Consider the following 21,837-nt stretch of genomic DNA (forward strand, 5'->3'; position numbering starts at 1 on the left):
AGAGTATTGTTTACTGAAATTATACTATTATATTCAATATTCTGATAATTTTACTACATGACGAGAAAAAAATTCATATAAATTAGCTGAAAATTAATTACTCTTATATTAACTTTGCTGTTAATAAGTTAATAGCAGATAATAGACATACTTATAATTTAAATTGTTTATGACTTTTCTCCTCTGATTCTTAACTGATTCATAAAAATTGATTTATTTCACGACAATATCTTATATGATTTACGTCTACTTCAATATTTAATAAATATTTAACTAACTCAATATTTATATATAAGCACATATTAATACATTTCTACTTCGAATATACATGTACCAATATAATATTATATATATTATAATATTATTATAACAATTAAAGGCCGATTTATATAGAATTGACTAAAACGATGCCGAGATAAACTTAACGTAGCACCATAAAGAATTGAAGGAATAAAATTTAATAATTTTCAAGAATTAATTTAGTTTCGATGTGTGCTTATTTATTATACTCCGTTATAGTTATATTAATAATATTGGAAAATCTGATACATAATATGTTATGCAATTTATATTAAACCTATTATAATATGTGAAGTTAGAAGTAACGCGTTACATTTGTAAAGCCTTACCGTGTTCAACTACTTTTCTTCTCAGTAGCATTTAGGTAATGATGTTATTATTTTATTCACAAATAACAATAACGGTAATGCAATTATAAGTAATAGCTTTTTAAGTAATGATAACGAATATAATCGCTACTTTTATCGTCCCTTCGCACATAAAGAATACATGCGAAGTTTCAAAATGATTTAAACAGTTCTTTCGCATGCAGTTTGGAACATGACAGATGTCTGAGAGAACTTAACTTCTAGGAATTTTTTAGGAACAAATTCCCATCTTTAGATCAGGAAAATATTTAAATCGTTTTGAAACTTAATCTGTATAGAATGGACAGAAATAAATTTTAATCAAAACTTGTTTGAAAAAAGAAAGTAACGATTAGTTACTACTTAAATGACAATAACGATAATAAGTTACTTTTTTCCACGGGTAACGAGTAATAGTAACGCATTACTTTTTAAAAGTAACACTTTCATGTAACAAACGCATAAACTACATATTTATTATTATATGTTAATATATACACAATGTATGTATATATATATATATAATATTAATAAAACAAATAAGAAGTTTGTACAACAAAATATACATGTATATGAATAATTTTTCCTATAATATATAATTATATATTTATTTGTGTATTTATTTATTTATATTTGTATAATTTTTTTATTTGTTTATATATTTATACACAGAGACAATGCATTAGACTATATGTATTGCAAATTCTACATCTTTAAGTTCAACAAATATATTTTTTATATAAATTGTATGTTTCTAGACAAGAAGGTTGTTCGTAATTTTTTGTGTGTGTTTTCAGAACATATTAACTCCATTTTATATCTTCATGAATAATTTTCCAAAGGAGAGGATTAATTTGAAAAATCTGACCTAGTCTAATTATTATATAATTGACGTAGAATGGAGTTGGACTAAGTTAGAGTTTGTTAAGAAATAGGAATATGCAGAATCAAATATCAAAATAGCATTATTAGCAATTAGCATTGATCGGTAAAATTGATTGAAAATTATTACAATACCATTGAAATTTGCAATTCTCCTCTTTCGTGCGTCAATACTTTATTACAACGTTCACATAGTAGATTATGTTGTACAAAATGCTTTCTGCAGAGTGAAGATTATTTACTTCAAATATTTTATTTTAATCATAATAATTATTCTACGTACATAATTTCCGAATTATATGATAGTTGTGTCAATAACAATGGTTCATAAGTCCACTTTGGAAATATTCGCTTGTACAAATTCATTAAAATTGTATCTTGTGATTTTAGTCGGCCATTGAACACGCACTTCATATGTCCATGTGTACCTATAAGGAATTATATAAGTATTAAACATTGCGTTGAAATCAATATACAGGTTATATAGATGCAAAAAATAATAGTTCAAAAATATACAACTTACCAAGAGATTCCTTTATATGGCCCTTACGTCCATATTTCGTCCTCAATTCGACAGGCTTGAACCACTCGATATCCTCGCGGTGAAAAAACATGAAGCGCACAACTACCGATCTCTTATTTACTTTATAGGGATGACCACTTAGAATAACTCGTTTCACGACAATTCTGTCGGGATTACAAGATAGTACATTTCCGGTTGCAGCCAACTCCTTAAAAAAGAAGAAAAAAAAAAAGAAACAAAAAGACAGGATATTAATTCCGTTCGAATCTAAGACGAAAACCTCATATTGATTTTGTATAAAAAGTTTTAGAACAATACTAATAATATCAATAAAGTACATACGAGCTTGCCGCTTTTATTTTCAATGTAACAAAGAGTTGGACATGGCGGGAATGTAATCGGTGCGTACATACTCGCCACAACAGTACTTTCAGGGTGGAAGTATCTTTCGTACTAAAACATATTTATTATAACAAGAATTTAAATTCTTGTGCCATATGTTTTGATCTAATATGTCAAACATATTTTACAATAGTAATTGAGATATAACTTTACAATTTACCTTATGCTTATTGCTGGCCGTATGTTGGCTAAATATCGGACACGCCGCAAATCTTCTAAAACCGCATTGAAAAACCAATCTATCCTTTGACTTAATCGGCTGCGTGTAATTGTGTGAATGTTTCAACATTATATTCAAAAGAGATATTTTATTTTCATATGGAAGTAAACCGAACACTATTAATGGTTGATTCTCCACCATAGCAAATGTTTTAAAGATATTACTGCTAACGCGAAGAATCTTAATTGTTATGTATCTGCCCGGCTGAAATCATAAATTAAACATAAAATATATGTAAGTAATAATAAATATAAGACAATATGCACATATGTAATTTTCAAAGATCTTACTTAGCAATATAAAACATAAGAAACAATTCTTATACCTGAATCCCTTCAATGAGATTATCACACTGTTTGTAAATACGTCTCCGTGTGTGATCGAAATTTTTTAATTGAAATATCCGAGAATAATCAGTGGGAAGATTCTCTTTTGGATCCCAAAAACTATTACGTAACGATTTGAGACCACGATACTTTTGAAATCTCGTTTTAGCTAACATATTTTGAGGCGTATCCACTTCATCGGGAAATTGCGCGTCCAGTTTTGCTTCTACAAGTTATTATAAAGTTGTTAAAATAACACTAAAAATATACCAGAAACATGAAGAAGATAACAACCTTTCAATATCTCCAGAGTTTGCTTTTCTTCAAGCATATCGAGATTTTTATCGTATCGTTCTTCGTCCAAAGGTGCTTCCGATATCGTAATAGTTTCATATTCTTCATCATCTTCTATATTTTTATCACTGTCTGTATTTACAGACCTTGCTTCTTCCACAGACATGTTATCCTCAGACTCGTTGTCTGAATCAATACTCAGAGCCTCTGAAAAAAAAATTTTGAGAGAAAGAACAAAAGAAGATTAAAAGAAAAGTAAAGACATATAATACCTGCATCCTCATCCGGTATCCAGGCAGCTTGGTATTCAGAGGTACCTTTTGGTACAATTTTTACAATTTTTTTCTTTGTTCTAGCTGCCGCTTCAGCCAATTCTTTTTCCGTAGGCCACGTTTGTTCAGCATCCATTGGGTCAGGAATATTTTCACTTTCAAGAGATTCCTAAAAGTTTTGTACATTCTATATATTCTATATATATGTTCTATACATTCTATATTATTCTATATATATGTTGTGTGCACATACAATATAGGATTATTGATATTATATAAATGAATTATCAAGATCATAAGCAATTATGTAAAAACCTGATGTTTAGGATCTGCTATTTGCAGGATATACGGAGACACTGGGTCCTCCATTTCAGACTCAGTTTCAAAATGGTTTTTACATTTGGGATGCTCAATTGGATATGGATCTCTTGGTCCTTCAATGCACGACATTTGAAAGTCTCCAAAGCCTGGTATATGAACCAAATCATTAACTGACAATAGTGAACCGCGTAAATAACCAGTAACTGAGAGAGTCCCAAAATCAGAAGAATCCTAATTGAATGAAAATTGTCATTGAGTGACATACTGCACATTGTTATATAAAAGTATCAGTTAAAATATAATAGTCCAACATACTTCATCACATTTGAAGGAAAATTTTTCAGCCAAAAGATGTGGTCTTTTATTTCTGTAAAATATATTTCTTTGTTTCTGTGATCCAGCACGACATAATATATTTAAGCAATCAGCTTCAGTATCAAGCTCAAACACCTTTTCTACAGGAATCCATTTTGAGACAATACTTTGCAAAGATTGTTTATATTCTTGATGTTTCTATAACACCATTTTAAACATACAAATTAATATTTAATATGAGCATATAAACTATTTGATTAATAAAGTATACTACAGATTTCATATAATTTATGAAATAATATATACAAAATTAACTAAATAATTTAATATGTTCTTTCCTAAAATCTAAATATGCTATACTTACTTTAATATGAAGTTTCTGCATATTATGCACAGCAAAAATTGCAGCAGATAAACCTTGAGTAAGGCAGGATACAATAATTTCCTTGCCCCAATCATCTATAGCTTCTTTTTTTGTATCATTTGTATCATTTGCGACAGAGGTTACAAAAAGTATTGTGTTAGCTACTTTGGCTGCATCCAAAGTAGCAAAAACATTACCCACTGGTGGTACAATAATAGAATATCTCTGTTTAAATCTTGGTATGCTATATATGTAGTCAACAGATTAGTAAACATTTAGCTTCTAATTTATTTTCTAATAATACAATAGATAATTTTGTATAGCATACCCTATATGTAAAACTCCACATGCACTAGTAGCAATATTAGCAGTTTCATTCATGCTTTTTATGATGGATATTATATCTTGGATATTTGTGTCGCTTTGTAATGGTATAACAGAAATAAGATGAGGTGCAGAAATAGATCCATTATTTCTCTTCTGCTTTAATATCTCATCACATTTCTTTTTCCTAATTTGCGATAACTGATGTCTACGTGCATCCTTTCCTAGAGTTTTCTTCAAACATTTCGATAATGTCTTAGCAGTACTTTGCTTACCTACAATATAAAAGTTGTCACAAAATCAACATAAAAATATTTTAAGATATTGACACAGATTTGCTCTTGTTCCTCAAAAAATTTTGCTTATATGTTCAATTAGATTACAATTATTAATCTATATTATAAAATGTATTGATTCAATGTTTATAAGATTCGTCTACCTTTCTGTTCATTATTAATAACACCTTTGCTACGATGCCTTCCAGTCTTGTGTTGCTTATTAGCTTGTTTAAGCGCACCTGGCCGATGCGTTTTTTGTTTTGTTATACCCATTATGTGATTAATTCACAGCACAACTGTTCAGATAAATTTTATTAACCTGAATAAAGATTCACGACCCACGTGCAATCTACTGGTTCTAGTTCAATAAATGACTATGAGCAGAACTGTTATATTCCAAAATTCAAATATATAATTTGTGTCATGCAAACTATAACTTTTCAGCGGTGGCAGTGAATTTTAGAACACGGCCTTAATTTCCTACGCCAGTCAACGATTACGAAAGTAAAAGAAAAACAGGACCAACGTTTACGCAGTCTCCACGATCAAAATTATGCGTAGTAACAGGAACCACATCCAACACGGAAGTGATCAAAAGAAGGAGACGTACGATCTACAATGTTGAGAGATACCAGAGAGAAGCCTGAGACCGGCCATTAGGCTGAATTCCAAGGGATGTATTTTTCGACGCGCTCTCTGAGAAAGTGCATGTGAACTTCACCCGTCCCGATGATAACTGCAAAGTGCACATGCACTTTCTCAGAGGGAGCGTCGAAAAATGCGTTTCTTGGAATTCAGCTTAATGACCGATCTCAGATTTCTCTCCATGTGTAACCAGAGCAGCGGTCATGAATTTTTTTCCCTAGCGTGAACTAGTGAAAACTAGTAAAAAGAAGACTTCTGTGAATTAGTGAAAAATGAATAATTTTATACGAATTTGTGAAAATCGAAACATTTCACACAATAATTGTCGTTCAACATGGCAGTTGCGTTCTGGGTCTTAATAAATATCAAAGAAATTAAAATGATCAAAATAATGTCTGTGTAGCGCGAAGGATATTACGTGATATGGGAAATCCGTTTGATATTCCAGAGAAAATGTTTCAAAATATGCACGGACTTCCGCCACATGCAGATTTTACCACCGAGACCTGAAAGTGGATGTAGCATCGTAGTTCCTCTCTCAAAATGGATGCAGATGGCGTCCTTTCCCAGTGCGGAAAGTCGGTGTCGCAGAAAATGCCGTATTGGCCGCTCTCAGGTTTCTCTCTGAGGAAAGAAGCTCACGTTTGAGAGAACTGTGTAGCTAAGGATGAATTTGATTGGATGTATTAATGCGCACTGAGAGCGAACTAAGCTTTATTCATAGTCCGTTCTTTTATTTAAGTTCATCTTGAGTTCGTCTTCAAATCTTTCGTAGCCAATGAAACGATCAGTACAGCATCCTCTATGGATTCGATTTGTCACTCCTCCGTCTGAACTATCTCCAAGTAATTGTCTTTTTTTTTTCAGCGATATTTCGAAAACTCAGGCATTTCGTAATGAACCTTTAACATTACATTCGATAGTATTCTTTGAATTATGTAAGCCAAGGTGCCACTTTCGTATATTCCTGTACTCCTCCGAACATTATCTGTTCTTAATTGTCAGTGGGTCATTTATCAGACAACCCTTCAAAATAAACTTGAATTATTTGATCTCATAACAGAATTTTTAAAGGAAATGGTAAAATCACTATAGATAGCCATAATTTATGACTGGTTACATCGCTCATCAAACAGTGGTGTCGAGAAATTCGTATTATCAGACGCTGGAGGCTAGTTTGTGTGAGTGAGAAGAGTAGAAAGAAGGAGAGAGAGAGAGAGAGAGAGAGAGAGAGAGAATGAGTGAGAGAGTGAGAGAGATGGGGAGAAGGAGAGAGGGAGAGATCGTCAATGTGTGTGGCTTGCTCAGCTGTTCCCAGCTGTTACGCGCGACACAGAGCAAAGGTGGTGATCGCGAACGAACGTCGAGGTTGCCGTGCGAGAGAGATCGCGCGTCGCGTACGTACGCAATTTTCCGCGCTCGCATCGTTGCATTTATTTTTAGTACATAACGAGTTTAGTGCCATGTCACGTCGTCGCTACGCATCGACATCAGGATTTTTGCTGCGTAACTACGCGTTGTCGAGTTCCTGAGGTTGGGACGAGCGGAATTGTGCAAGGAACGCGCACCGCTCTAACTTTGCCCGCCGTTGCACGCGACAATAAAAACGAATTTCGAAACGAGCATCCATGCGTTAACCATTTCGGCACGCTTGAACAGCCGGGTGATCTACACGTTGCTGGGATTTGTCGTCAGCTGGTAGCTTGACCGGAGATCATCATGAGGAAGACGCGATCCAATATCTTCCGCGATATTTACTATCAGCCGTACGATGACAGTGCGAGGCTTAAGCTTTACTCCAGCAGTAAAGGTAACTTGCCAATATGTTTATTTGTAGTCGATAGATACTAGCATGCAATCATAAAATCACAGACGATGGCTCTGCGCTGTAACATGTAATCGGGGACGTGACTTTTGTTATTGTTTCAGTTTTGAAACGTTACTTAAGAGAAAGAGAGAGAGAGAGAGAGAGAGAGAGAGAGAGAGAAAGAGAGTGAAAAAGAAAGAGAAGAATACTAGTGGATTAATTAATCACAAATCTAATGCGATTATTTACCTTACTATTTAGTTTGTATTTTCATTTGCTTTTCTCTTTTTTTCTTTTATTTTTTGATAATTCTTTTATAATGACAATTGCTGATTTAAACTGTAATCAGTTCCTTTCATATCTTCCAATCGCACATTTAATGATACAAAGTTTTGAAATCTCACAGTTGTTTCACCATTTGGTCAGAAGTTTGATTTCACCATTTGGTCAAAAGTTAATGCTTATCCTAATAATAGATGGCAAGTCATTGTATTTGAGAAATTGTTTACTGTTTTACAGCTAGTCTACAGCTAATTCAGCGCATGTCATTACTGAAGAGCCTGAAGGTCCACAATGGTTGCGTAAATTCTATATGTTGGAACAACAGCGGAGAATTGATATTATCTGGAAGTGATGATCAACATCTTGTTTTAACTAATGCATATAATTATAAGGTAAGTCTCTTTATTGTACTTTATATTCTATAATTATCACTATATGAGAATTAGAAAGATATATTTTGTATACAGCGATTCATATTTAAGATGGACTTACTGATGCGTAGCAATTATTATCTTGGTAAGAGTCCAAGTAGCACACGCGTCTGCACATTTTAATTTAGCAGTGAAAACGTTGCAGCAGGGTCAGTAAGTGACGTACATTGTCAATGAAATAATTTTGTCACTTCTCTCAACTTGAAATTTATTCCTGGATACTGTCAAAGCCAAGTTGTGCCAAGATTATTTGGATTCTGATTTTACTTAGAAATTATGTGTCCAAAAGTTCAATTAATTGCTTGATGGCTCTGGAAACATTTTCAGTTGATCAAGTTTTGAGGACAAATTGTACTTATAAGGAACACAGCGATTATCATGTGTCTTGTGCAATTGATACGCATATGTGTTCTCCCCTTCTATTTTACTTTGATTTTTCGTGTCCGACTTTAATAATGCAGAAGGCACTGATTATTGATCAATAACGATAAACCTTCTCATTGTTGTAATTTCAAGATCATTATGTTAAACTTTATCAGATATCAATGTAAAAAATTCACGGAAATTATTGATTCAGCATCTCAATAAGTATCAATAAAGTGATTGATGTATGTTATAGACTTTAACATAAGGATGTAAATAAAGTATTGTTAATCTTAATAGCAGCGATTGTTAATTGTGCAGTATTGTCGAGCTACAGGTCACAAAAGAGGAAGTTGTACAAGTCACATTGGCATTAAACCTTTTCAAGGAAATGTCTTGGATAGTTAATTCTAGTCAAGGTCCAACATTGACATAGTTAGAAATGCAGACGTTGTGCCAAACCAGTAAATCCTTCAGATGTACACGTGGCTAAATTTATCATCTAGAACCATCAGCTTAGATCCACCTTGCTAATTAACAGTAGCATATCATATAACATCACAGTGTAGCGACATACAGCACGGCACCCTGCTATATGTCTGAATATATTTCAAAAATGTATTACGTGATTATGGATGACTTTTCTTTTTTTTATCAATTTAAACAGTCTGCGCAAATACCAACAAACACGTTCTTTTTTTTTTCCGAAATGCGTTATACGGAAATTATCTCGGCCACACATCACGATTCTCACACACACACACACACACACACACACACACACACCTAATTCAAAATAAGAGTGGGAAAGAGGAATTCCCACGAAATAACAATCTCATAGCAAATACTTTTCTACAGCCCTTACATGCGAGTTTTTCTCCTTAAGGTACTAACGGACTATAAAACCAGTCACAGGGCAAATATTTTTAGCGCCAAATTTTTGCCTAATAGCGGTGATCATCGTATCGTGTCTTGCAGCGGAGATGGCATTATTTTGTATACAGGTAATTGACCGAACTAAGATACTTGCGAAGAATGGAGTAATAAGGCCAAATCTGTTCGCATTATCAGATATCCTCCTCCGTGTGTCTGTTGAGCGCCAATGTTGCATTTGCAGATCTCATGAGACGAACAGAGACGTTCCATAATCAATTCACTTGTCACACCGGCACTACCTACGAAATAGCGACAATACCCGGTGAGCCACATAATTTTCTAAGTTGCGGAGAGGACGGCACTGTAAGATGGTTTGACCTCAGAGTGAAGGACAAATGTAGCGCCACAAGGTGCAGAGAGGTAATTTAACGCGATCCGCAATTGACGTCACGCGTGAATTACCGTACCGAAGGGAAGGATGTTTCAAAGTTCTGTCTCAATGTTCTTTCCAGGATGTGTTAATCTCGTGTCAAAGAGCCGTAACTGCTCTGTCCGTGAATCCTGTGTCCCCTCATCAGATAGCGATCGGATGTTCCGACAGCACCGTGAGAACGTTCGATAGAAGAACTCTCGGAACACCAGCTACTGGTAACACTTCGTGTACAACGATGTGATAACGCGTTACATGCGAGCGGAGTTACACATGGTTTTACATGGTTTTACATACATTCTCTAGGTTGGACAGACGCAAGTGGTTCGGTGAGACCGTTGTGCAGCTTCACTGTGCCGGAATTCGAAGGCAATTCCTACAGGATTACGTCGTTGAGTTACAGTCCGGATGGACAAGATGTTCTTGTTAGTTACAGCAGCGATCATCTTTATTTGTTCAGTATCAAGGTAGCATTGCTATACGAAAGTTTGCCTCATGTTGTCTCACTGTTCAACGTCTTATTCCTGATATAAACATATATGTTGTGTTATCCAATCTTGAAATTAATCAGGATCAAGGCAGCCTGCAGCTGCGGAAAGACGCGTCGATGGGCAAAGGGAAAGGGAAGAAACATCCGTTGAGGTCGCCTCAACCAGTTCGTCGCCTGAGACTTCGCGGTGATTGGTCTGACACCGGTCCTGACGCGCGCCCAGAAAGAGAAGGTGGACGTCGCAGTGGCACAGGTAGATGGACGTTACGATGTACTTACTTTTTTTATTACGCAAATAACCACAAATTATCGGCCATTAGAGGTCGCCCAGGCAAGACCAGTGCTTCATACTTCCTTAATGCAAAGGATGACAGACGTGCTCAGTAGAATGTTAAACGATCCGGCCACTCGCGCTGCTCTCAGTGGCGGCGGTGAGGACAGCTTGGAAGGTGTTATCGAGCAACAGGACGGTATTCAAAATCCTGAGAATAATGGAGAATCGAACGCGGAAGGGAGTAACGAATCGACAGAATCGAGTACAGGACGCGACAATAATAGCAATAACGCAGGGACGAGCGGTACGGAACGATGTCGAATATTTATTTGCGTTGCACCTTACAGCGCAATTAAGCTTGCTCACATTAATGTGTCTCTGTCTTCTCTAGGAAGCACAAGCACGTGTACCGGTAGAGCTAGTAGAAGTAGTACAACCACTGAAGAAACTTCCACGGACGATGAAAGGCCTGAAATGAGACAAATTGAAGGGCAAGAGTACAATGAGTTAGCCTCGTACAGCACGCCCGCGAGAGTAAACGACGGAAATCCCACCGAGTCCGCCGCATCGAACGATGTTCCTATGGAAACTGAATCTAGTCAAGGCGACGCGCAAGCCGCTTCCGCCTGCTCCACGAGTAGTCATCATAGAACCAAGCATGGTGGCGTGTGGCACGAGAGTGAAAAAGCGAACGATGCCTCGCGCGCGAACATTGGTAGTAAGCAGGAAAGTATGATGGAAAATCTGCAGGATAGATTGACAACGATGCGAGATGGTTTCCTCGAGAGGTAAGACTTTAATTCTCCTCCTTTGATACCCCACACCGAATGTCGATGTTCGACACTCGATGGTATATGATGTACGGAGATGCTTGATACTCGATACCTGAAGTACTAAAATGGTCGAGTACTTACTAGTATTCGTCCTTGAAACATAAATATTTTAACCATCACACAATATTTCACTAATACGTAACTTAATGTGCATAGACATGGCAGCGAACCTGCCGTGAGTTTAACATATTCTGACAAAAGCTCAACTAGCGCCACCATATCACTTGGCGTCGGCGATGAAGTAACTCGAGACAGTTACCATCCAGGTGAGTACTTAATTTTTGTACTACATTTTATTTCGTCAAACCGATCCGGTCTCTCCGTGGTTCCCTTGCCTTTCGTACTCATTTTGCACAAGGGCTTCCCACAATTGTGCAGGACCGTCTGGAAGCTGTAGCGATGGAACTCTCGATGCCGGGCCGAGCAATAATCACAAACATCGTTACACCGACGTCAGAGAGAGTAAGTATCAGCGATCTCTGGTCTCCGATCGCTTCGCGGATTCTAATGCAGTGTGCTTGCACTCTTGCAGAAACTGAGGAAGTCGTTGACAGCGAAGACGAGGATATCCAACCGGGTGAAAGGTCGGTGTAGACAGAACACTACAATATCAATTGCTTGTAGTGATCTTTTTCATTTTTTTTTGTTTTTTTCCCGGAATCATAAGCCCATCCAGCCTTAACGATAGCATCGACGATATCTACTCCGCAGATTACTGAATCCAGTTGAGGCTGAAATGGATGAAGCAATTGCTAATGCTCGTTCGTCGCAAGGGCACGAAACGTTCGACGAAACCTACTTGACTGAGCTGTGCGTGAAACGGAAATACATGGGACATAGAAACGCGAGGTATGATTCATTCATACGACACAATCATTAATGAGAGAACCAGAGAAAGAGCGACATGCTCTAAAATTTCTCAGACGACACGTATAGGGATTATTGCAAGACGAAACGCGCGCATTATTGGTAGTTGTTAAAGAGTAGTTAACACGATTTAGCAAGAAGCTGTGTTGAGAGACGAAGCGAAACTTTTGTGACGTTGAGTTGGATTACGTAGTTTATAGTCAATGTATCACCAAATCTATCTGGCGGGTTTGGTCGCACTGATTTATACCTCGAGCGAACGATAATTTTTCGGTCAAATCCTTAGTCTAATCTAAATGTCTATGTCTACGTCTACGTCTACGTCTACTTTTATGTTTACATTTTCAATGTCTGGTAGATCGGAAGCCAAATCACTGACCCGTGTAGTTCCGAAAAAGCCTCCGAGCGGACTGGGCCGTATACCGTTAGGCCGCCGCTATATTATCTGATCGTTCGCCCTTCTCCCCCCGTTTGACTCTAGTTTCTTTAGGACCATGATCAAGGAGGCAAATTTCTGGGGCGACGATTTCGTCATGTCAGGTAGTGACTGCGGTCACGTATTTGTATGGGAGAGGGACACCGCCAGATTGTGTATGCTACTAGAAGCGGATCATCACGTTGTCAATTGCCTGCAACCGCACCCGTACCTGCCGATTCTGGCCACTTCTGGCATCGACTACGATGTCAAATTGTGGGCGCCAGTAAACAAAAAGACGGATTTCGACGAGAAGTTCGCGGAAGATGTAAGCAGTCGTGCGCCTCTGCCCTAGTGATATGAGAAAAGTATTAGAACACACCACCAGAATATGTTAATGCACCTGTCGTTCGTTATGTTTTCAGCTGAAGAAGAGAAATGCGGTCATGCTGGAAGAGACCAAAGACACTATAACTGTACCTGCGGTTTTTATGATCAGAATGCTGGCATGCCTCAATCAGATACGCAGAGGTAGTGAACATTTATATTAGTATTTTCAGGATCTCTTGAAGAGATAGTTCGCTATCGCTAATACGAGATAGAGCGATAAGAACAAATAGGAATAATAATCCGAAGATTTCGGGAAGTCTTCCATTGTCGTGCGCAGGTATTGAAGTACGTGGTGGTTTGCTTTGGACGCTGTGAAACTTTACCTAAATTTTTTCGCATTGATTGTGCTCCGTGCTCAAATTTTTTAGTTTGTAACATAACCTCACTGAATCGATATAAAAATAATTTGACTTTGAAGTCATGGATGTCTTTTGCGTTTTTCAATATTTCGTTAAAAATTATGAGAGAGTATATATAGCACCATGTACATACGATTAACAACTGCCAAAATTATAATCTATGCTGGATAATTGCGTAATGTAAAGTCACACTGCCGCATGCGCTTCAAAATTGTAAAAAATAAAAACTTCAATGAAGAATTAGCGAGATATTTTTAATACACTTGCAATATTAAGTACGCTCTTTGTTTCTGGATTCTGTAAAAATTATATTTATTAAAGAAGGATGACGTGCATAAAATATCCGACTTCAATGATTGTAAAGTTTCAAATGCAAAGAGGAACCGCGTTACGTTCGTGCGCTCCGAATTGCGCCGAGTGATCATGCCGCGATCGAATCGCGATAATTCTACGAAGGAAAATATTAGAATACATTTGTCTTTAATACTTAGGGGGGGGGGGAGAGAGAGAGAGACAGAGAGAGAGAGATTTGTAAGTATCTATTTGTTGTATTTTACATTCGACTACTGTATGCAGCAAAGGAGGTATCTGATGAGATTTCGATGAGAATGACGTCATTTACTTTAGCGCACATTTGTATAGCATATAGAGTATATATGTGTATAAATGTTATGTTATCTTACATACGAGATATGCGTCTATGCGACGCTACGCAATCTCGTACGCCAAATTAACATTAATCTTCTCGAAGAGAATCATCTCGCTTCGGAAGAGATAGATTGAAATCAACGAAAAACGTATGAAATGATTTTCCGAAGCAAATTGTGCGCAAACTGTACCATAATGAACAGCCAGTTAATTGGTTGTTGATTGTATTAATCTTCTTTATCAAAACTGAAGAGTCGCAAGTCGTATACAAACAGGAGTTTGTTTTTATATCACATCAGAAAAATTACATCGCTACTAAATTTACAGTTTGAAAAGATACGTGTACGCGATATGCTTTGCGCGATTACATGAGAAAATTAAACAAAATACATATCGGTTGTTTTGTAGGTCGAGGTCGCAACAGGAGACGGAACGGCGACGAGAGCGGCGAATTACGAGGTGGCTAAGTCGTCTTCGACGATACTGCAACTGGCGACGATAATAAAAAGTATAACTCACGCGTTTCACGATATTTGGTTATCGATCAAATCGCCATCTCGGGGGCGGACGAGACGTAGAATATTCTGCTCGAGACCGACAAATCATGATGTCGTATGTGTGACGAAACGGACTCGAGGCTCGGTACTTCAGAATGTAAATATACGCAGTAACAAAATCAAGTCGAAAATCGTCCTTGCCGAGTTACTCGTTCCATAGATATCGAATTTCGTTTGTACACACTTTTCTTGCCATTTTACGTGCGTATTTTAACGCGGAATTTCAAGTAGAAGTCATATTTTGTTCAGCATGCTGAGAAAAAGGAGGAGTTTCCCTTTGTGTATATTTTGCGTTTGATATCTATATTCGTATGATTACCACGATGTATTAGTCTTGATAAATTTCTATCGGATCCGCGCTGTTATCCTATCTTACGATTTTGCGTGTCTTGCAAAGAGATTGTCGTCGATATTGCGTATTGGCGAACAAAAGGGAAAAGAGAAAACAAGAAGTAAGCTAGTCGAAAGTTTGCAATAAGTAGCGTCTCGTCTCCGTTATATGTTCTTTTTATCGTATATTATTTAATATTTATATGCGAAAGACGACAAGAGACTGTGCATTGTCGACGATCTTTGACGACAGTGGTGCGTGCGATAGACAAGAATATCGATTCGTGCAATCGGGGATTGTTAAGAGAGACCTCGAGATACTACTCGAGGGAGAGAAAGAGAGAGAGAGAGAGAGAGAGAGAGTATGCAGTATCGTACTCATGTAGGCTTTAATTATTTATTTCATAACAACGCGCGACAAAGTGCTTTTCTCCTGTTTCTCTTGTGTTTCTATCGTAGGATATACACCAGGCATACACGATGACCGCTGTGAATCGTCGCAGAGATGTTTTACAGTTGTCGTAACGTTAACAGATGTATTATAACAGACGTCGAGGTATTCGATGAATGGAGAAAGTTAACGAAGCCAGCAACATAGCGCTCGATTCCGTAGAATCGAAACAGGGACACGACGCGATCAGCTAGAACGTTGAGAGATAGAGATTGTTGTAAGGCGAATTGTAACATGTGCCTTACAGGTGTTTAACTTAAAGAAAAAAAGAAAAAAAAGGAAGAAAAAGAAAAAAGAAAAGAAAAAAGGGGGGAGAGAGAGAGAGAGAGAGAGAGAGAGAGAGAGAGAGAGAGAGAGAGAGAGAGAGAGAGAGAGAGAGAAAGGAAAGCAATAATAGAAGTATTAATTGTAACCGCTTGAGACATGCAGGCAGGTTTGCGAGAAGAATCGGCGTGGTATTCTCTATATAGATCGACGATAGTCGATACAGGCGTTGCGCCGTATCTCGCGTTGCGTCGCTTGTGCAATTTTAATACGTTAGTGATACGATAGAGCGATCGTATTACTTAGATTAGACGAGCAATTACACGCTAAGAGTTAAACGACATGTCTTTACAATTGTGCATTACATGAAGGGTTTGTTTGTAATAAAAGTATGAGAACGCGTATGGTGTTAACGCATCATCAACGTCATCAAGTTATCCTCCACCGGTATTTTGTTATCCTTTTCCTTCATTCCGCTCAAGTTCCGTTTAACCATTGGGTAGTTTCGTCGACTGGAAGGTCTTCCGGAAGAAAATTGATAGAATTTTTCAGACGCATAGGCAGAATAAGAACGCATAAGAATTAACAATTTAGCGCATTGATACCCAAGAAAATTCATAATAAAATTAACAATAATATTGCAAACACGGGATAATATATCTAGTAACCGAATAAAGTAGTGCCCGTTAAAGTATCTAGACTTGAGAGTTGTAAGAGTTAGAAATAAAAAATTATATATTTATCTGAAAAATTTATATTTTTCATTTCTTTCTCTTAATTAATTATATTTAATAAACTATATTCTTTTTATACTGTATTTTGATAAACTATATTTTAGAAACTCAAATTATACCTTATTTTGTCCTGCGGTAAAGGTCGTTCAATATTTTCCGGAAAAGCTTTCGCGGAAGACCGCACGTCATCTGCTCTATATAAATATTTAGTAAATTATACGTCCCCTTCTCGTACGTGAAAAATATTCCCGGCAGATCCAGATCTTTGTACAATTGTCTCACGCGTGTTATTTTCTGCCGATCGGTGGATCCGTAACACTCCTTCAAGACGTTTCGTTGCTCGCGCGTGACGCGCTGAAGAGCGGTGACGATCAGCCACGTGCACTTGCCTTCTTCTATGTCGGTGCCGACCTTGCCAAGGGTTTTACGATTTCCGTAGCAACTCAGATAGTCATCCTGGATCTGATAGAAGTGACCTATCTTCGTCAGTATCGTCCTTGCTTCCTCAAACAGTTCCCGGCTCTTTATCCCGGCGAAGTGCATCGCGACCGACATCGGTAAGACGAATGTGTAGTACGCCGTTTTGTAGTAAGCGATGCCGTCGTATCGATCCATCGTGAATCGATCGAGGTCCAGCGTCTTGCCGAAATTCGTGAATTCCAAGCACTGGCCCATTAAAGTTTTCATCATGATCTCCTGGAAAGTCTCCAGTATGTCGATGTAACATTCCCTCCCCTTGAAATGCTTCCGAAGTAGATAGTACATGACGTTCTCTATCATAACAGCGTCGTTAATTGCCGCTAAGCCTACATTTTCATGCCGATACCAGCACAGCTGTTTGCGGCGAATCAACGAGCGATCCTCAATGTCGTCGAGTATCAGGAGGAAGCCCTGCAGCAGTTCCATGCACCAGGCTAAAATCCGTGCCAGATAAATGTTCTCTCGAGTCATACGGTCGGCGGGCGTCAGCATTTGGTAGGCGTAAAGCAGCGTCAAAGCGCGAGTATTCTTGCCACCTGGGACGTTGTACTCGAGTACTTTGGTCAGCCATTCGGTAACATCCGGAAGATTCAGTTCCTCGCTTGCTATCGCGATGTCGCGGACGATGTCCGGCCACACGTTCATCAATTCGCGGCTCTCGTTCTCGCTGCTTATCTGCTGCAGTAATCGCGTCGTGGAAAGGGTCTTACGATCTCGCGCCTTGTCATTCGGTGTCCTTTGGTGAACTGCATTTTGCACTTGTTCATTCATGTAGGATGCGTGTCGCACCTTCGTCATTGTGGCGAAGCGCGCGTGTTGTTTGAGCGTCAACAGCAACCGATTCCGCATGACGGACATTTCCGTCGTTAAAGAACACCAATGTATGCCAAGACGCAGCAGCGAAAGACGACGGCACGATAGTGCTCTATAAAGTCGTACTGCTTTATAATATATATTCGTCGCCTATATCAATGTCAGTCGCATATGTTGCGTTATACCCAAATTATCTTCGACGTTAAGAGAGCAGCGCGAGCAAAGCGAGCAAAGGGAAAAGAGCACGGCAAGCATTTAATACAACTAAACCAATATCAATAAGAAAAACGTAAGGAAAAAAAGTGTAAGAGGAGAATAAGAGATATTAGCGATGATATGTCGGTTTTTTCCAGTCCTCACTTGTTTGCTCCGACAACGGAATCTCGCTGGCTGAGATATTTTATTCTGGGAGCATGGATAAAATAGACATATCTCGCACAGACCTGTGCTTGCTTTATCTACATTTCGGTAAACACACGCGTGTATATACACGTGTATAAACACACGCGTGCAAAGAATATCTTACTTTTATCGCATCGTAATGACGGATTCTCCCGATGTCACTGACAATTTCCTTCGGCGAGAATATCGAGGCATTTAATTTCTCCTAGCTTTATCCTTTCCTCCAATATGCAGCTAGAAAAAATCCACTGTGCAACAAGTTGCCCCCTCCCTCCTCCCTCGTGTAATTCTGACTACAGAAATATACGTATGAAAATTCCCGAATTTCCAATTTTCTCACTTCCTGATGATTAAAATGAACGAATCAACTTCAACGGCACCAAATTCAACGTTCTCACGATGTGTCGGGGTCGTAGCGTGCACGTATACATAATTTTCTGAAAGAATCCAAAGATTCTTCTAACTGCGATATCACGAAGCTCACGTGTGATCGATGCGTGCTCAGCGGAGACCTCGTCGCCGAACGTTGGACCACGAGATTCCTGGCGAGGAACGCTCCTCAAAACAATGTTTATTCCCGTGTATACCGGGCAGACCCCAAGCATGCGATCACGCATGCGATATCGCGCGATATCGCTGTCGGCGGAACCCGACGGGAACACGCGAAGCGACATTCGCGCTTGACGATTTTCGAGATTAGGTTTATAGGCGAAAGGGAATAGAATTCTTTTGTTGAATATTTTCAATTTGTTCGTTTTGCAGGAGTGCTATCGCGCTCGTTCGATCACTCTATCGCATTGTCGCGCAATCGTCTGTTTGAGTGACAGCTGTGGTCTTTCTGAATCGCAGCAGAGCGTGACCACGAATTCACAAGTCCACTTGTCTTTGAGCCTCGTGCTGGCCGAGACCTGACGTACTGTGCCTGACGCACACAAACTCAATCAAATGCCAATGTAAACACATGTGTTTCTACATATAAAAAAAAGAAAAACAAAACTCGCCATTTCTCCATTCTATACTATGTTTTCTCTCTTATTCCTTTACGTACAAGTACGATTGCGTTACGAACGTATCGTGCGTCCTGCGCGGATACGCCTGCAGCATCTCTCGTAATGAGAAAGGGCCGACGGAAAATAGCGTATTTTTCACTACAGCCATCGTGCAATTGAGCGAAACGGCCGAAATTTCGCCGCCTTCGTTCGACACAGCGTCAGACGTCCTTGCTCGAGATGAAAATATGCTTGGGCCTTTCTCTTATCCTCATCGTTCGCCATTTGTGCCTCGTATCGCACACAGAGATGCGTGTGCGTGTAGGGACTTATCCCATATATGCGTGTAACGTGTGTGTGTGTGTGTGTGTATGTGTTTGAACGGTAAACAATTTTAACAGTACAGCAATGATGTAATAATCAATGATAATAATAATAATAATGGTAGTTACAATAAATATGTAATAATAATATTAATATTAATCGTTACATTTGTCCACACTGTTCGGAAGGAACGTCACTCAGATCTTTTGAGGCATGGTCGGGCCGCCGCGCCGTGTGTTCGCTCGCACTTAAAGGTCAAGTGTCATCGTACCAGAAACAAAGAAGAAAGAGAGAGAGAGAGAGAGAGAGAGAGAGAGAGAGAGAGAGAGAGAGAGATGGGTACAAGCTCCATCCAATTCCAATGTGCATCATTCACCGCGAGCGAGAATACGACGCGCTTTGCGGACCGGAAATCTCGCGCGATGTAACACGATGCAGCCGACGCACGACGAAACGCACAGTCCAGGTTTCAGTTGACGACTGAAACGTACGAGCGAGGTGACGAGTTCAAAGCTGAAATAATTACGAGGTTTCGTATGAGATGAGACACAGACAAGTTTCTTTAATTTGAGAAAAGAATATGCTCAAGTGGTATAACAAATGAGAGCGTACAAACAAGAGTTGACAATATTGCAATACAAAACAAACTCACGACCTGATTGTATGTACAAAGATTTTCGCGAACGTGAAAATGACAATACAAAAGGGGAGAGAAAGAGAGAGAGAGAGAGAGAGAGAGAGAGAGAGAGAGAGAGAGAGACAGAGAGAGAGAGAGAAACGCGGAAGAACTGCAAGGAAAAACGAAATCTCGACTCTTTCGCGAGTGATGAGAAGGTGATGATGGAGGCGCGTCTTCTTCATCCAAGTTCGTTTGAGCGGTCGATGCTTCGAAAGTTTTCAACATACCGCTTCTAGGTCCAGCTCGACTGTCCAGTTGAATCGTTACCTCATGGTGAGCCATGTGTGTTATCTCATCGCAAAATACAGAGCCGACCTATGCCTCAAAATACTGATCATATTTAATTAAATGGCGCACGCGTATACATGGGTGTGTATGTATGTGTGTGTGTGTGTGTATTTTATCGTAATTTATATAATTATAGAACGCAACAGCACGAGGAGCGCGTTCGTTGAAAACGTGCAACAATGAGCAATCTGACGTGGAGTGGATTACCGTATCCCGTCTCGAACGCATGAGGTACAATTTCAACGCTTGAACCAGAGATCGACGCAGGTGTAACGTCGATGAACTCGGTCCTGAATGCCGAAGGCACGCCATTGTGATTCGGTTCAACGAGATTACACCGGTCTCAATTTCTGGCCTAAACAGCTGATGCGCGATCCGTCATCGTTACATTACACATCTCTCACCGAGTAATTATGCACAATTGCTAATCGATAATTTCCCACAAAAGTATATGCCTGAGCTCTGCGTTTACAGGGGGAAACAAGTTTAGATTTCTCGAACACGCGCGACAGAATCTTACACGCGTCTTTTTTCCTTTCTTTTCTCCTTTGCTGTCAAATAGAGCGAGAGCGAGAGAGAGAGAGAGAGAGAGAGAGAGAGAGAGAGAGAGAGAGAGAGAGAGAGAGAGAGAGAGAGAGAGAGAGAGCCGAAAAAAACTACGGGAAGTTGATATGCCGAGCGCTGTATGAGTTACATTTGACGAAGATTGCCTAAGAATTACGACCCAAGAAGATGTTCGAGCGATAAAGTAATACGATAATGATAACGATAACGATGACAACGTCGCACAGTGTTGCGCAGCGTCCACTTTTGTGGACAAAAATCGGCATTTGAAATCTATTTAAGATATGGACCTACAATTTTACACACATATATTACATATTAAAAGTAATGTTTTACGTATAGTCGCACACCAGAATTTGAAACGATAAAAGCAGTGAGGGGGCAGAGGTATATCAATTAAAAAGAAGTTATATTTTTGTTGTTCTTATTACTATTTATTTTGTTATTTTTTCTTATTATCACATTTTTATTATTATATTACAATATTATATAATATTATTATATATAATTATGATATTTTAATAACGTAACTGACTAAGCTCTGAGTTCTGGAAAAGTAAATGAAGTAAATTCTCATTGGTTTGAGACTTTTTTTTAATGTTAAATTCGCTAATTGAAAAAGAACATTTTTTTTAATATAATTTATATCTTCGATTTAGATTGAAGTTTTTTTTAGAAATATCA

General features: G+C 38.5%; 2 protein-coding genes and 1 pseudogene across 3 annotated transcripts; 1 reads left to right on the plus strand and 2 right to left on the minus strand.

Annotated features, from left to right (window-relative positions):
- Positions 1-1,666: 1,666 nt before the first annotated feature.
- Positions 1,667-5,756, minus strand: Tsr1 (Tsr1 ribosome assembly factor). Its single transcript, XM_025308135.1, has 13 exons — positions 5,695-5,756; positions 5,330-5,464; positions 4,895-5,165; positions 4,567-4,810; positions 4,203-4,400; positions 3,882-4,118; positions 3,567-3,735; positions 3,295-3,501; positions 3,000-3,226; positions 2,615-2,878; positions 2,395-2,505; positions 2,053-2,260; positions 1,667-1,957 (listed from the first exon to the last, which is right to left on the minus strand). The coding sequence occupies exons 2-13, from the start codon at positions 5,439-5,441 to the stop codon at positions 1,800-1,802; spliced, it is 2,406 nt and encodes an 801-aa protein (XP_025163920.1). The 5' UTR covers positions 5,442-5,464; positions 5,695-5,756; the 3' UTR covers positions 1,667-1,799.
- A 1,332-nt stretch (positions 5,757-7,088) lies between these two features.
- On the plus strand, positions 7,089-15,885 carry LOC105185277 (DDB1- and CUL4-associated factor 6). Of its 2 annotated transcripts, none has more exons than XM_011144629.3 (16): positions 7,089-7,623; positions 8,140-8,294; positions 9,583-9,700; positions 9,814-9,992; positions 10,085-10,220; positions 10,309-10,469; positions 10,574-10,745; positions 10,813-11,070; positions 11,158-11,554; positions 11,756-11,865; positions 11,978-12,061; positions 12,132-12,183; positions 12,311-12,448; positions 12,948-13,209; positions 13,307-13,412; positions 14,687-15,885. In XM_011144629.3, exons 1-16 carry the CDS (start codon positions 7,533-7,535, stop codon positions 14,743-14,745), a joined length of 2,478 nt encoding a protein of 825 aa, XP_011142931.1. In that variant the 5' UTR covers positions 7,089-7,532; the 3' UTR covers positions 14,746-15,885. The 2 variants fall into 2 exon arrangements, with proteins under 2 accessions (XP_011142931.1, XP_011142933.1); XM_011144631.3 differs by having other exon boundaries at positions 7,090-7,623; positions 12,957-13,209.
- A 322-nt stretch (positions 15,886-16,207) lies between these two features.
- Positions 16,208-21,172, minus strand: LOC105185278 (farnesyl pyrophosphate synthase pseudogene; annotated as a pseudogene).
- Positions 21,173-21,837: the final 665 nt, after the last annotated feature.

Source organism: Harpegnathos saltator, unplaced genomic scaffold (assembly GCF_003227715.2).
Source record: "Harpegnathos saltator strain DR-91 unplaced genomic scaffold, Hsal_v8.6 scaffold139, whole genome shotgun sequence".
NCBI lineage: Eukaryota > Metazoa > Arthropoda > Insecta > Hymenoptera > Formicidae > Harpegnathos > Harpegnathos saltator.

Bases quoted from the DNA above. Each gene is read 5' to 3' on its own strand.
- Tsr1 (XM_025308135.1), bottom strand. From the start codon at position 5,441: ATGGGTATAACAAAACAAAAAACGCATCGGCCAGGTGCGCTTAAACAA. The intron at 4,119-4,202 runs GTATGTTGGACT...TCATTCAATTAG, and splicing joins TTTCCTTCAAATGTGATGAA to GATTCTTCTGATTTTGGGAC. The intron at 3,502-3,566 runs GTATTATATGTC...TTTTTTTTTCAG, and splicing joins GATACCGGATGAGGATGCAG to AGGCTCTGAGTATTGATTCA.
- LOC105185277 (XM_011144629.3), top strand. From the start codon at position 7,533: ATGAGGAAGACGCGATCCAATATCTTCCGCGATATTTACTATCAGCCG. The intron at 11,866-11,977 runs GTGAGTACTTAA...ACAATTGTGCAG, and splicing joins TCGAGACAGTTACCATCCAG to GACCGTCTGGAAGCTGTAGC. The intron at 12,062-12,131 runs GTAAGTATCAGC...GCACTCTTGCAG, and splicing joins TTACACCGACGTCAGAGAGA to AAACTGAGGAAGTCGTTGAC.